Source organism: Ostrinia nubilalis, chromosome 28 (genome assembly GCF_963855985.1).
Source record: "Ostrinia nubilalis chromosome 28, ilOstNubi1.1, whole genome shotgun sequence".
Taxonomy (NCBI): Eukaryota; Metazoa; Arthropoda; class Insecta; order Lepidoptera; family Crambidae; genus Ostrinia; species Ostrinia nubilalis.
Window position 1 is genome coordinate 3,694,992 of NC_087115.1, and position 15,767 is coordinate 3,710,758.

The 15,767-nt window shown below is 46.8% G+C and overlaps 3 protein-coding genes across 6 annotated transcripts; all 3 read left to right on the plus strand.

The window, feature by feature from the left end:
* Positions 1 to 20: 20 nt before the first annotated feature.
* LOC135085404 (putative mediator of RNA polymerase II transcription subunit 26) lies at positions 21 to 1,492 on the plus strand. 4 transcript variants are annotated; one of them, XM_063980193.1, is made up of 2 exons: positions 21 to 795; positions 934 to 1,492. In XM_063980193.1, the coding sequence occupies exons 1-2, from the start codon at positions 103 to 105 to the stop codon at positions 1,393 to 1,395; spliced, it is 1,155 nt and encodes a 384-aa protein (XP_063836263.1). In that variant the 5' UTR covers positions 21 to 102; the 3' UTR covers positions 1,396 to 1,492. The 4 variants fall into 4 exon arrangements, with proteins under 4 accessions (XP_063836263.1, XP_063836264.1, XP_063836261.1 ...); XM_063980194.1 differs by having other exon boundaries at positions 955 to 1,492; XM_063980191.1 differs by having other exon boundaries at positions 21 to 315; positions 346 to 1,492.
* Positions 1,493 to 1,641: 149 nt separating this feature from the next.
* On the plus strand, positions 1,642 to 2,547 carry LOC135085201 (putative cyclin-dependent serine/threonine-protein kinase DDB_G0272797/DDB_G0274007). The gene is made up of 2 exons (XM_063979955.1): positions 1,642 to 1,797; positions 2,176 to 2,547. The coding sequence occupies exons 1-2, from the start codon at positions 1,642 to 1,644 to the stop codon at positions 2,545 to 2,547; spliced, it is 528 nt and encodes a 175-aa protein (XP_063836025.1).
* A 2,013-nt stretch (positions 2,548 to 4,560) lies between these two features.
* Positions 4,561 to 6,370, plus strand: LOC135085203 (putative mediator of RNA polymerase II transcription subunit 26). Its single transcript, XM_063979956.1, has 3 exons — positions 4,561 to 4,716; positions 5,275 to 5,580; positions 5,671 to 6,370. Exons 1-3 carry the CDS (start codon positions 4,561 to 4,563, stop codon positions 6,280 to 6,282), a joined length of 1,074 nt encoding a protein of 357 aa, XP_063836026.1. The 3' UTR covers positions 6,283 to 6,370.
* Positions 6,371 to 15,767: the final 9,397 nt, after the last annotated feature.

Genomic DNA, 15,767 nt, shown 5'->3' on the forward strand with positions numbered 1-15,767 from the left:
CTAATGGAAAGCCAGGAACACCAAGTGGTCCAGTAACACCAGGCTCACCAGGCCACCCAGGCGTACCAGGAGAACCAGGAACACCAAGTGGACCAGGATCTAATGGAGGACCAGGAACACCAAGTGGTCCAGGAACACCAGGAAGTCCAGGAAATAAACCATGCAAAGGCAAGCCAGGAGGTCCAGGAGGCCCAGGCGGCCCAGGAACACCAGGATCAGGTGGTCATCCAGGAACACCAGGATCACCAGGAACACCAGGAGGACCAGGAGGGCCAGGAGGACCAGGAGGACCAGGTAGCAAACCAGGCAAGCCAGGTGGCAAACCAGGCAAGCCAGACAAGCCAGGTGGCAAACCAGGCAAGCCAGGTGGCAAACCAGGCAAGCCAGACAAGCCAGGTGGCAAACCAGGCTCACCAGGAGGCCCAGGAGGCCCAGGCGGCCCAGGAACACCAGGATCAGGTGGTCATCCAGGAACACCAGGCTCACCAGGAACACCAGGAGGACCAGGAGGGCCAGGAGGACCAGGAGGACCAGGTAGCAAACCAGGCAAGCCAGGTGGCAAACCAGGCAAGCCAGACAAGCCAGGTGGCAAACCAGGCTCACCAGGAGGCCCAGGAGGCCCAAGCGGCCCAGGAACACCAGGATCAGGTGGTCATCCAGGAACACCAGGCTCACCAGGAACACCAGGAGGACCAGGAGGGCCAGGAGGACCAGGAGGACCAGGTAGCAAACCAGGCAAGCCAGGTGGCAAACCAGGCAAGCCAGGTGGCAAACCAGGCAAGCCAGACAAGCCAGGTGGCAAACCAGGCTCACCAGAAGGCCCAGGAGGCCCAGGCGGCCCAGGAACACCAGGATCAGGTGGTCATCCAGGAACACCAGGCTCACCAGGAACACCAGGAGGACCAGGAGGGCCAGGAGGACCAGGAGGACCAGGTTGCAAACCAGGCAAGCCAGGTGGCAAACCAGGCAAGCCAGACAAGCCAGGTGGCAAACCAGGCTCACCAGGAGGCCCAGGAGGCCCAGGCGGCCCAGGAACACCAGGATCAGGTGGTCATCCAGGAACACCAGGTCAACCAGGAAAACCAGGAGGACCAGGAGGGTCAGGAACACCAGGAGGCCCAGGATCTAACGGAGAGCCAGGAACACCAAGTGGTCCAGGAACACCAGGCTCACCAGGCCACCCAGGCGTACCAGGAGAACCAGGAACACCAAGTGGACCAGGATCTAATGGAGGACCAGGAACACCAAGTGGTCCAGGAACACCAGGAAGTCCAGGAAATAAACCATGCAAAGGCAAGCCAGGTTCGCCAGGAGGACCAGGAGTGCCAGGCAACCCAGGAACACCAGGAGGCCCAGGATCTAATGGAGAGCCAGGAACACCAAGTGGTCCAGTAACACCAGGCTCACCAGGCCACCCAGGCGTACCAGGAGAACCAGGAACACCAAGTGGTCCAGAAACTCCAGGCTCACCAGGCTTACCAGGTGGCCCAGTAACACCAGGAGGACCAGGAGGCCCAGGAGCACCAGGAGGCCCAGGATCTAATGGAGAGCCAGGAACACCAAGTGGTCCAGTAACACCAGGCTCACCAGGCCACCCAGGCGTACCAGGAGAACCAGGAACACCAAGTGGACCAGGATCTAATGGAGGACCAGGAACACCAAGTGGTCCAGGAACACCAGGAAGTCCAGGAAATAAACCATGCAAAGGCAAGCCAGGTTCGCCAGGAGGACCAGGAGTGCCAGGCAACCCAGGAACACCAGGAGGCCCAGGATCTAATGGAGAGCCAGGAACACCAAGTGGTCCAGTAACACCAGGCTCACCAGGCCACCCAGGCGTACCAGGAGAACCAGGAACACCAAGTGGTCCAGAAACTCCAGGCTCACCAGGCTTACCAGGTGGCCCAGTAACACCAGGAGGACCAGGAGGCCCAGGAGCACCAGGAGGCCCAGGATCTAATGGAGAGCCAGGAACACCAAGTGGTCCAGTAACACCAGGCTCACCAGGCCACCCAGGCGTACCAGGAGAACCAGGAACACCAAGTGGTCCAGAAACTCCAGGCTCACCAGGCTTACCAGGTGGCCCAGTAACACCAGGAGGACCAGGAGGCCCAGGAGCACCAGGAGGCCCAGGATCTAATGGAGAGCCAGGAACACCAAGTGGTCCAGTAACACCAGGCTCACCAGGCCACCCAGGCGTACCAGGAGAACCAGGAACACCAAGTGGACCAGGAACACCAAGTGGTCCAGGAACACCAGGAAGTCCAGGAAGTAAACCATGCAAAGGCAAGCCAGGTTCGCCAGGAGGACCAGGAGTGCCAGGCAACCCAGGAGCCAAGCCAGGTGGCAAACCAGGCAAGCCAGACAAGCCAGGTGGCAAACCAGGCTCACCAGGAGGCCCAGGAGGCCCAGGCGGCCCAGGAACACCAGGATCAGGTGGTCATCCAGGAACACCAGGTTCACCAGGAACACCAGGAGTGCCAGGCAACCCAGGAGCACCAGGAGGCCCAGGATCTAAAGGAGAGCCAGGAACACCAAGTGGTCCAGTAACACCAGGCTCACAAGGAAATGGTGGCCAACCAGGCTCACCAGGAGGCCCAGGAGGCCCAGGCAGCCCAGGAACACCAGGATCAGGTGGTCATCCAGGAACACCAGGCTCACCAGGAACACCAGGAGGACCAGGAGGGCCAGGAGGACCAGGAGGACCAGGTAGCAAACCAGGCAAGCCAGGTGGCAAACCAGGCAAGCCAGGTGGCAAACCAGGCAAGCCAGACAAGCCAGGTGGCAAACCAGGCAAGCCAGACAAGCCAGGTGGCAAACCAGGCTCACCAGGAGGCCCCGGAGGCCCAGGCGGCCCAGGAACACCAGGATCAGGTGGTCATCCAGGAACACCAGGCTCACCAGGAACACCAGGAGGACCAGGAGGGCCAGGAGGACCAGGAGGACCAGGTAGCAAACCAGGCAAGCCAGGTGGCAAACCAGGCAAGCCAGGTGGCAAACCAGGCAAGCCAGACAAGCCAGGTGGCAAACCAGGCTCACCAGTAGGCCCAGGAGGCCCAGGCGGCCCAGGAACACCAGGATCAGGTGGTCTTCCAGGAACACCAGGTCAACCAGGAAAACCAGGAGGACCAGGAGGGTCAGGAACACCAGGAGGCCCAGGATCTAACGGAGAGCCAGGAACACCAAGTGGTCCAGGAACACCAGGCTCACCAGGCCACCCAGGCGTTCCGAGTGGTCCAGAAACTCCAGGCTCACCAGGCTTACCAGGTGGCCCAGGAACTGGTGGCCAACCAAGTGGCCCAGGAACTCCAGGCTCACAAGGAAATGGTGGCCAACCAGGCTCACCAGGAGGCCCAGGAGGCCCAGGCAGCCCAGGAACACCAGGATCAGGTGGTCATCCAGGAACACCAGGCTCACCAGGAACACCAGGAGGACCAGGAGGGCCAGGAGGACCAGGAGGACCAGGTAGCAAACCAGGCAAGCCAGGTGGCAAACCAGGCAAGCCAGACAAGCCAGGTGGCAAACCAGGCTCACCAGGAGGCCCAGGAGGCCCAAGCGGCCCAGGAACACCAGGATCAGGTGGTCATCCAGGAACACCAGGCTCACCAGGAACACCAGGAGGACCAGGAGGGCCAGGAGGACCAGGAGGACCAGGTAGCAAACCAGGCAAGCCAGGTGGCAAACCAGGCAAGCCAGGTGGCAAACCAGGCAAGCCAGACAAGCCAGGTGGCAAACCAGGCTCACCAGAAGGCCCAGGAGGCCCAGGCGGCCCAGGAACACCAGGATCAGGTGGTCATCCAGGAACACCAGGCTCACCAGGAACACCAGGAGGACCAGGAGGGTCAGGAACACCAGGAGGCCCAGGATCTAACGGAGAGCCAGGAACACCAAGTGGTCCAGGAACACCAGGCTCACCAGGCCACCCAGGCGTACCAGGAGAACCAGGAACACCAAGTGGACCAGGATCTAATGGAGGACCAGGAACACCAAGTGGTCCAGGAACACCAGGAAGTCCAGGAAATAAACCATGCAAAGGCAAGCCAGGTTCGCCAGGAGGACCAGGAGTGCCAGGCAACCCAGGAACACCAGGAGGCCCAGGATCTAATGGAGAGCCAGGAACACCAAGTGGTCCAGTAACACCAGGCTCACCAGGCCACCCAGGCGTACCAGGAGAACCAGGAACACCAAGTGGTCCAGAAACTCCAGGCTCACCAGGCTTACCAGGTGGCCCAGTAACACCAGGAGGACCAGGAGGCCCAGGAGCACCAGGAGGCCCAGGATCTAATGGAGAGCCAGGAACACCAAGTGGTCCAGTAACACCAGGCTCACCAGGCCACCCAGGCGTACCAGGAGAACCAGGAACACCAAGTGGTCCAGAAACTCCAGGCTCACCAGGCTTACCAGGTGGCCCAGTAACACCAGGAGGACCAGGAGGCCCAGGAGCACCAGGAGGCCCAGGATCTAATGGAGAGCCAGGAACACCAAGTGGTCCAGTAACACCAGGCTCACCAGGCCACCCAGGCGTACCAGGAGAACCAGGAACACCAAGTGGACCAGGATCTAATGGAGGACCAGGAACACCAAGTGGTCCAGGAACACCAGGAAGTCCAGGAAATAAACCATGCAAAGGCAAGCCAGGTTCGCCAGGAGGACCAGGAGTGCCAGGCAACCCAGGAACACCAGGAGGCCCAGGATCTAATGGAGAGCCAGGAACACCAAGTGGTCCAGTAACACCAGGCTCACCAGGCCACCCAGGCGTACCAGGAGAACCAGGAACACCAAGTGGTCCAGAAACTCCAGGCACACCAGGCTTACCAGGTGGCCCAGTAACACCAGGAGGACCAGGAGGCCCAGGAGCACCAGGAGGCCCAGGATCTAATGGAGAGCCAGGAACACCAAGTGGTCCAGTAACACCAGGCTCACCAGGCCACCCAGGCGTACCAGGAGAACCAGGAACACCAAGTGGTCCAGAAACTCCAGGCTCACCAGGCTTACCAGGTGGCCCAGTAACACCAGGAGGACCAGGAGGCCCAGGAGCACCAGGAGGCCCAGGATCTAATGGAGAGCCAGGAACACCAAGTGGTCCAGTAACACCAGGCTCACCAGGCCACCCAGGCGTACCAGGAGAACCAGGAACACCAAGTGGTCCAGAAACTCCAGGCTCACCAGGCTTACCAGGTGGCCCAGTAACACCAGGAGGACCAGGAGGCCCAGGAGCACCAGGAGGCCCAGGATCTAATGGAGAGCCAGGAACACCAAGTGGTCCAGTAACACCAGGCTCACCAGGCCACCCAGGCGTACCAGGAGAACCAGGAACACCAAGTGGACCAGGAACACCAAGTGGTCCAGGAACACCAGGAAGTCCAGGAAGTAAACCATGCAAAGGCAAGCCAGGTTCGCCAGGAGGACCAGGAGTGCCAGGCAACCCAGGAGCCAAGCCAGGTGGCAAACCAGGCAAGCCAGACAAGCCAGGTGGCAAACCAGGCTCACCAGGAGGCCCAGGAGGCCCAGGCGGCCCAGGAACACCAGGATCAGGTGGTCATCCAGGAACACCAGGTTCACCAGGAACACCAGGAGTGCCAGGCAACCCAGGAGCACCAGGAGGCCCAGGATCTAAAGGAGAGCCAGGAACACCAAGTGGTCCAGTAACACCAGGCTCACCATGCCACCCAGGCGTACCAGGAGAACCAGGAACACCAAGTGGTCCAGGAACACCAGGCTCACCAGGCCATCCAGGCGTTCCAAGTGGTCCAGAAACTCCAGGCTCACCAGGCTTACCAGGTGGCCCAGGAACTGGTGGCCAACCAAGTGGCCCAGGAACTCCAGGCTCACAAGGAAATGGTGGCCAACCAGGCTCACCAGGAGGCCCAGGAGGCCCAGGCAGCCCAGGAACACCAGGATCAGGTGGTCATCCAGGAACACCAGGCTCACCAGGAACACCAGGAGGACCAGGAGGGCCAGGAGGACCAGGAGGACCAGGTAGCAAACCAGGCAAGCCAGGTGGCAAACCAGGCAAGCCAGGTGGCAAACCAGGCAAGCCAGACAAGCCAGGTGGCAAACCAGGCTCACCAGGAGGCCCCGGAGGCCCAGGCGGCCCAGGAACACCAGGATCAGGTGGTCATCCAGGAACACCAGGCTCACCAGGAACACCAGGAGGACCAGGAGGGCCAGGAGGACCAGGAGGACCAGGTAGCAAACCAGGCAAGCCAGGTGGCAAACCAGGCAAGCCAGGTGGCAAACCAGGCAAGCCAGACAAGCCAGGTGGCAAACCAGGCTCACCAGTAGGCCCAGGAGGCCCAGGCGGCCCAGGAACACCAGGATCAGGTGGTCTTCCAGGAACACCAGGTCAACCAGGAAAACCAGGAGGACCAGGAGGGTCAGGAACACCAGGAGGCCCAGGATCTAACGGAGAGCCAGGAACACCAAGTGGTCCAGGAACACCAGGCTCACCAGGCCACCCAGGCGTTCCGAGTGGTCCAGAAACTCCAGGCTCACCAGGCTTACCAGGTGGCCCAGGAACTGGTGGCCAACCAAGTGGCCCAGGAACTCCAGGCTCACAAGGAAATGGTGGCCAACCAGGCTCACCAGGAGGCCCAGGAGGCCCAGGCAGCCCAGGAACACCAGGATCAGGTGGTCATCCAGGAACACCAGGCTCACCAGGAACACCAGGAGGACCAGGAGGGCCAGGAGGACCAGGAGGACCAGGTAGCAAACCAGGCAAGCCAGGTGGCAAACCAGGCAAGCCAGGTGGCAAACCAGGCAAGCCAGACAAGCCAGGTGGCAAACCAGGCAAGCCAGACCACCATAAACCTTGCCATGGTAAGCCAGGCCCAGGTGCTCCAGGTGGATCAGGAGCACCAGGCAGCCCAGGAACGCCAGGAGGACCAGAAGGACCAGGAGGACCAGGTGGCCCAGGAGGACCAGGAGGACCAGGAGCAACAGGTGGCCCAGGATCACCAGGAAAACCAATAGCACCAGGAGGATTAGGATCACCAGGAACAGACCACCCAGCAGGACCAGCAGAACCAGGAACACCTAGTGGTCCAGGAACTCCAGGCTCACCAGGCTTACCAGGTGGCCCAGGAGAACCAGGAACACCAGGAGGACCAGGATCTAATGGAGGACCAGGAACACCAAGTGTTCCAGTAACACCAGGAAGTCCAGGAAATAAACCATGCAAAGGCAAGCCAGGTTCGCCAGGAGGACCAGGAGTGCCAGGCAACCCAGGAACACCAGGAGGCCCAGGATCTAACGGAGAGCCAGGAACACCAAGTGGTCCAGGAACACCAGGAGGCCCAGGATCTAATGGAGAGCCAGGAACACCAAGTGGTCCAGGAACACCAGGACAACAGCCAGGAGGCTCACCAGGTAATAACTATGACTTGATTAATTTCGTAAAATCTCATTTGATACCTTATTATAAGATTCAAAAATGAAATTCTGAATATAACTTCAGGTTTATCACATGAGGCTTTTGCTCTTCTGTGAGAAAAGATAACAATTTAATACACCGTGTAATTTTAGTGGTTGTTTTCTTGCGGCAAAACGATATGGTAGCCTTAAGTAGTAGGTACTATGCAAAACATGCGAGTAATTTTAAGAAAATTAAAAAAAGCATTGTTCTTAACTAATCTAAAAACAAATCATCAACTCGAAAGCCTGAAAAACGTGACTTATTTGGACTGCACGCCACACGAAATCAACGTTTGAATAAAAAAAACTTCCTTAAATTATTGTACTACTAAGATAGAATCATTTTACTGCGGGAAAAAACCACTAATATTTCACGGTGAATATTACCTATGCCACAGTATTTTAAATCTGTCCAATACAAACAATTTAAGAGACAATTGTGATCAAATTCATTAAGATTTGTTACTTCTATTTTATGAGATTTCAACTTTATTCCAGGAGGACCAGGTACCAAACCAGGAGGCCACCATCCAGGAGGAAAACCAAAGCCGGGCAAAGGCAAGGGCCGAATTTGCGTCTGCTGGGAAGAAATTGAGGAAATACCCTCGAACATTCTCAAACAAATCGGTTACTGGAGCCGTTAAGAGTTTAATGTACCTCCGCGGCAGACTTCACACTACTCACTGACGGCAATATGAAAAGTAACTCGAAAATGTTTTTCTGTATGTATCCATATTAAGCATTACAAAACCCAATTGTATAATTGGACAAAAAAAAATGTCAATAAATTAATTTGTGTTTGAAATAAATTGCAGTTTTATTTTTATCTTTTAACCGTAGTAGTTAGGATTATTCTTGAATTCCAGTACATTCATACTTTAAACACACAAAATAATGTGCTTGTACACTCGAAGTCAAAGAAATCGCACCTTCCGCGCCAATAACTGTTACTTGGAAAAAGACAATGTGTGGGCTCACCTCTTGGACCAATTTTTGTGGTTAGAAAACCAAATAATGATCTCACGTGTCCTCTGTAACAGATGGATAGCTATTAATCCCAATACAACAGTTTGATAACCATAAAACTTGGCTCAAGCATTTGCATAAGTGGGGATGCATTTGCATAGTCGTTTGAAAGTGCTTGTCGCGGGAGGTGCGATTTATTTGACGCCGAGTGCAGTCAGAACCAAAGAAAGACACTTTTAGGTACAATGGACATCATACAAACAGACAAAACATTAGCACATAGTAATAATAAGAAAAGTTAATAACTAAAGAATAAGTAATGTAAGAGTAATGTCATGTTTCAGTATTTCTGTGAAACAAATTAATTTGAATTTGGATAATTAGTTCGAGACACCGAAAGTAGCCAAAAAGTTCGCAACATCTTTTTTACAATGGATGTTGTGTTATCGCCTTTTTTTTTACTTTGGGCTTTATTAATCTAAGACTTTGGGTGTCACAGAGTAGGTATTTGACGATTACTGTAAACACCACACACACAAGCTTTTGTTTAACTTGCAATGTTAAGGGCTAGTTTCATTTCACTTACAATTTTAAACACAGGTTCAGGGCGCTTAATGCGAGTTCACCTCAAACTAGCGACTGCGTAAAAAATGTTTATTTCAAACATCTTAACAAGAGAACAAAGCGCTTATAATACTAATTACAGTACAGTATTAATAAATGAACAAAATACAGTACAGTATTTATTTATTAATTTATTTACTTATAGCGTAACTTTCAAGAACTACTTAATTCTTCATATATTTTTTTGACGCACTCAGTAGCGACGAACGTTCAATGCAAACTCGCACTAAGCTTTTTGTACCCTTTGCACCACCGGCCTGCACCACTGGTGGTGCAAAGGGTATTTTTAAATCCCTCTTGCACCACCAACAAATAGTGCTGTGCTACCATCGACTGTAAAACTAGTAGTAGACTGTAAAATACTTAATAATTTAATTGTTATAAATAAATCGAAACTTACCTAAAAGTTTTATTTGTGTGTTTTAAATTTCAATTCAGACCCACGATACCCCGGGCCTACATCCTACATACAACGAATAAAGTACCAGGGCAACATAACCATAAAGGAGTTATTTTATGATACATGTTTATTTCTCGGGTCAACCAAGAAGAATTTGATATAGCTCCTTTATGATTATGTTGCCCTGGTACTTTAGGAATTATTCGTTGTATGTAGGTATGAATGGTTGTTATTAATTTTTATGTTATGTTGTCAAATCTGTCCAGTAGTTTCGGAGCCTATTCAGTACAAACAAACCATCAAATCTTTCCTCTTTATAATACATATTAATATTATATGATTATAGATAATCGTTTTACAGTTAATGGTAGGGCGGCACTATTGGTGGTGTAAAAGGGATTTAAAAATACCCTTTGCACCACCAGTGGTGCAGGCCGGTGGTGCAAAGGGTACAAAAGGGCACTAAGCACCTGTGCTAAGCACCATAGCTGTTGACGAAAGATATTTTATCCGACTGCGCCAGAAAGAGGGTTATGTTTTTTTTATCGTTTATTGCAAAAATAACATAATTACACTTGATAACTTTTAAAAAAAAAAAAACCGACTTCAAATGCGTGAACACAAAAAAAACTAAAAATTAAAAATATTGCGTATAAAAAAGTTCATCCCCAATTTTCCACCCTTGGGGGTGAAATATTTTCTTCAAATTCGTATGAAACCACCCTTTTGATAATACCTATTCAACAAAAAAATAATCAGTCAAATTGATTTATAATCGGCGGAGATATTGCGTATAAAAAAGTTCGTCCCCAATTTTCCACCCTTGGGGGTTATTTTTTCTATTATTAAATTTAAATGGGACCACCCTTGAGGTATTACCTATACGCCGAAAAAAGATTTGTTCAAATCGGTTCATAATTGGCGGAGTTATCGCGTAACAAACATAGAAAAAAAAAAAAAAAAACATACGGGTCGAATTGAGAACCTCCTCCTTTTTTGAAGTCGGTTGAAAATAGGTATCCATGGGTTCACCCAGTGTCTAAGTAGCTTAGATGGAAGAGCAGTCACCATGCGAAGGCTCGAGGGTCCGTTTCCCACCTTATTCATCTATTTTGAGATGCGACTCTTACAACCTGAGGTCCTAGTGTGAGTTTACATCAAACGGGCTCACTAGTGAGCGCGTCAAAAAATGACATGATTGTATGACGGATTGTACAGCGCCCCTAGAGGGAAACGTTCAAAAACTAAAATTTCCAAACATGATGTAAACTCACACTCAGCCCACCGTGCACCGGTCGAGTTAACGGCGCACCTGGCTGCCGTGACTTCACAACACATCGATAATCTGGTACGGACGGATCATTTTACTGATAAGTAAGTAGGTACCACAACCACCCGGTCCGCCAAGCACCTCCCGCGACCCTCACCAGATCGTCGGTCCACCTAGTGGGGGCCTGCCCACACTGCGTTGTGGAAATCATTGGGGGAGGCCTTTGTCCAGCAGTGGACTGTGAACGTCCGAACGAGTAAGTAGGCAAAGCCGCGGGCAAAAATAAGTTGACATTCCAAAAAGACAGCATCCTTGATGAATGTTTTAATTAATCAAGGATGCTGTCTTTTTGGAACGGGTTCATTGATTATTAAAAGAGTTATTTAAATTTTATTCTGTTTGCAAAATGTTATGGATAAAAATTTCAAGGAAAATTGAGAAATATAGGTCAAAAGTTAACTTTGTCGTACTCCTTAGGTAGGTTACTTTTAAGTTATTAAAAGAAAATCATTAAAAAATCACATCGATCTTAAAAAGTAGGTACATTTATCTAGTGCCCGTTTTCACCATCAATCCCTAATTTTTAAGTGGTATGGTAACATAACAATATGAATTTTGTTTTCATAGGTGTCACTTAAAAATTAGGAATGGATGGTGAAAACGGGCATAGGTGATCTAAGTAGTTACCTACTTTATCTATTAGGTATGTAAGTAAGTACCTACTTACCTGAATGATGACTTCCTTCACACATGGTAGGTATTATTTTACTTAATTGAATGATAGTACTAAGTAGGCACTTACCTATAATAATTAACGCTAATTTAAAAGTACTGAAACTTCGTTAAAACTTTCAATTTTTCAATTACGAAATAAAATTAATTAAACAATTGAAAAAAATTACATGTTCCCTGTGAATGAAACATACAACGATCTAATTAAAAAACAAAGGAACGTGTACCTACAGAAAAAAAGTTGCAAAAAGGCGGGATGCCATCCATGTCAAGGAGGTTGGATTTGAAAGTTATAGGTACCTACCAACAATACCAACCTACCATGTAACTACTTAATTATATGTAGCGAACTTGGTAAGTCAAGTCAATGTTATTTTATAAACAATGTTTCGCTCACACAGTAGCAATGCACGTATTGCACGTACGTATCTACAAATTTTACCTTAAAGTTTTCATTTTAATAAAACCAGCTAAAAACTTATTTGTATTCCATGCTCGTAAAAATAAGCTCTATCTTTTTTCACTTGGTTAAATCAGCTCAAAGTGGTATAAATGTTACGGTCAAAGTGATAAATGTGAAAATTATGAATAATCGCCGGTTATTATGAATAATTACCGCATGATTCGGTAAATGTGATTAATATGAGGTAATTTATGTGTGTATAAAACTAAATAGGCGGCTTAGGGGTGGCCCAAGGGCCACCCCCGCCGCACCTTAACCTATTTTTCACTTTAAATCAAAACATTATGTTATAGGCATCATGGAAAAGTAATATTATGCAAGAAACATTCCAAACTCATTATGCCAAATTATGTTAATATATGATATTAAAACGTTCAAAAGTTTGGCTGTACACGAGCACGTACACAATATCTTGTTCTCTTTTATGAAATTTGTTAGTACTAAGGTTGAATTATCAAATAATCACTGTTAAATGTGATTAATTTATCACTTTTACCGCGACTGTCGGTAATTATTCATAATAATACGGAGTTTTATATCCTGCCAAGTATATATAGGCAAACCAAGACGGTGTAAATTGGACCTTGGTCCCCGAGCACAACACCCGCTCGAAAGGAAGCACTAACATCTAGCTTCCTTATGGTGGTTGAGCATCATATCCCACATAGAGATGGGTTTCCACCCGGGTAAAAACCCACATGAGGGTAAAAACCCAATAAAAACCCGTTTCATTCCACCCGTGGGTGTTTACACCGGGTGAAAACAGATAATTTTATAATTATTTCAATTGGTATTTTTTCTTTATTTTTATTGAATTTTCTCATTTAAGTTTATTGATTAATAAGTAATAAGTCAAATTTAACACTAATATGCATTTATATCGTGGCCAAATCGTAAAATTGATCACGTTACGATGATGTGACCAATTATTTTATAAAATGGTGTTATTTCAAGAATCGTTGAACCGATTTAGAAGAAATTTAGTAGGAACACAATAATTTGTGATCATGGCAAGGACATGGAGGGGGGGAGGGGGGGGATGCCAAAGATGCCAAACTCTCTCTTTGATGACATTACGGTATAAAGTTACAAATAACAACACCAACTACAAAGTACTTCTGCTTAAAAACTTGAAATCGAACCGCCCTTCCGCCACTGTAACGCATTGTAACGTTTTTCAAGACCTCTTCTCCCCCCAGATTGCATTACGTAACACTAGAACGCCCCCTTAGCAACAAATACCACTTCTCACTTTAAAAAAACGCTATTTTTGTTTTCACCCACCAGAATGGGTGATAATGGGTAAAAACCGGGTTTTTACCCAAATCACCCAGTTTTAACCCAATCGGGTGAAATGGGTTTTTACCCACTACCCATCTCTAATCCCACATACCTACCAAGTTGGAAAAACAGTTGTTAAAAAAAAGTAAAATTATCACGTTTCGTGAATATCTATCTATATCTATATGTCAACGTGAAATTGTGAACTCTGTCAGTTTATAATATAACGCGTTAGATTGTAAACTAACAGAGGGTTAGGTTAGGTTAGATTGTAATTTCTGGTGGAAGGCGCATAGGCGCCTGCTTAGAGTTGTCCTGTGGTAATAATAAGGTGGGTCCGCACAGCGGATTAACTGAGCATAGGTGGAACTCGGGTTAAGGTTCGCTACACCGGCAACTCCCCTATGCTCAGAAAGAAGGACACTGGTGGATTTTTAGTGGGTAGGCCCCTCCCGTCTGGAGGGGAGAGCCCCACATAACCCGTCGCCTGACCACAGCGGCGGGTATGCAGCTCAATGCATTTTTACCACCTAAAAAAAAAAAAAAAAAAAAGGTTAGATTGTAATTTAACTACGTCAGATTATAATCTGACGGAATTCACAATTTTACGGTGACATAATTATATATATAAATAAAAATGAATTGATGTTCGTTAGTCTGATTAAAACTCGAGAACGGCTGGGCCGATTGAGCTGATTTTGGTTTTAAAATGTTTGTCGTAGTCCAGGGTAGGTCTAAACGGTGAGCAAATACGCGCGCGATATTGTTTTTCTGTGACAGACAAAATTCCACGCGGGCGAAGCCGCGGGCGGAAAGCTAGTTTTCAATAAAGCTCGGTTATCTAAAGGTTGTGGTATATTGGTATGTAATAGTAAGTACTCGAAAGTCGTTAAATCACTTAAATAAATAATGCAGAACTGTACTTACCATGTTACTTTTTAACTTTAATGTCAATTTCGTGTGTTCTTTCGAAGAATCAATAAAACTACTAGCAAGATTTTGATTCTTAGTACTAAAAGTTGATAAGATAATAAAGTTATAAATAAGTCCACACCTATATTATTATAAAGATATAAACTGGAACTTTTTTGTTGTTTTTTTCTTAAACATACCAATTTGATCGACTTACAAATAAATAACTAATCAGAAAACAAAAGAAGTAATGCTTAAATACAAAAAAGACAGCAACAAAATTAAATATGAAGTTATTTCCGTACCGCGCGGGAATAACTTGACATCTCGACCTGCACTTTTTTTTTTTTATTAGCTTAAACGTTTCCTCTACCTTATACCCTTCTGGTATAAAAAACTCAACTCGAAATACCCAAAAATACTTGAAATACAGCTCTTGTTCATAAGTAAATATCTCTAATTTGGGCAATAAATATTTGACATAACGATATATCCAATTAATATTATTCGTACAAACATTTATATTTCGATTTATCAATGTATGTCAGAACATGTATTTGTTAATATCTCGACTTATACATTTATGGATTTTCGTTTTTAATTTGACAAAAACAGTTATCAAGTTATGATCCCCTCTGAGTACTAAACATATCCATGATATGTGCAGTTGTCTAGTTATGCACACTGTCAAGAGTTTGGATACTTGGAGTTATCCAGCTATTACATTCGTATAATCATATTTTTATATGTGTCATTAGCAGTTTTTAAAATATAACATTGTCAGGATTTCGAGTGTCTTTAAATATTTTTTACTTAGCAACCCCTGAAAATGTATTTTTAATATATTTAAGCGTTAAATATTACTTTTATTACTATTTTCAATAGTTTAAAACTAAATTAACGTTTAAATAGCAAGTTGAAAGTAGAAGGATAAGTTTAGTCAATAGGTAGGTACTATCTACTAATGTTTTATCATAACAGACTAAGATTTCGTTTGACAACCGAATATAAGTAGAAAATCTAATAATAAACTTTTAGGTCAACTTTAAGTTCCGGATATTTTTTATAGTCTATTGACATCAATGACATTAATTAGGAATAATGATGAGGTAAGTAGGGTCGATACGCCAGATCTCGTCCATTTAGTGAGTTGGTAGATTTGAGGAATAAAAATAATATACAATTTTTCGTAATCATTTTGAACGAAAAATTGTTGTCATTATGCTCCCTTCAGTCTTTATAAGTATAGTATTAAACTTGCTCTAAACCATTAAAAGTTTTAATATCTTTGTAATATTAATATAATATAGAAAAAATGCATTCAAAATCACTAATAATTAATAACAGCATGGAAATAAAAAAATATAGATAAAATCTTACTAATTGGTATTCAAAATATTTAGGTATCACACTTAATAATTATAAACATACATTTATATTTTAGTTTATTTCATTTTTTTAAATTTCAATAGTATGGCTCAATTTGCAATATGGTCTCCTCTCTAGGCACAGTTTGCTTTTTAATATTATTTACAACGTCTGTATTTAAAAAAATGACGTGATAATGTGGACGCAAATTGGCTATCACAAAGGGTAAGCTACATTTGGAGCGTGTATTAGCGTCCAGGAAAAGGCCTAAGTACTGAAAAAAAACTTTGTGTTCGATAAGTCATGTAAATAACGTTTTTAATAATATAAAACATGCATTG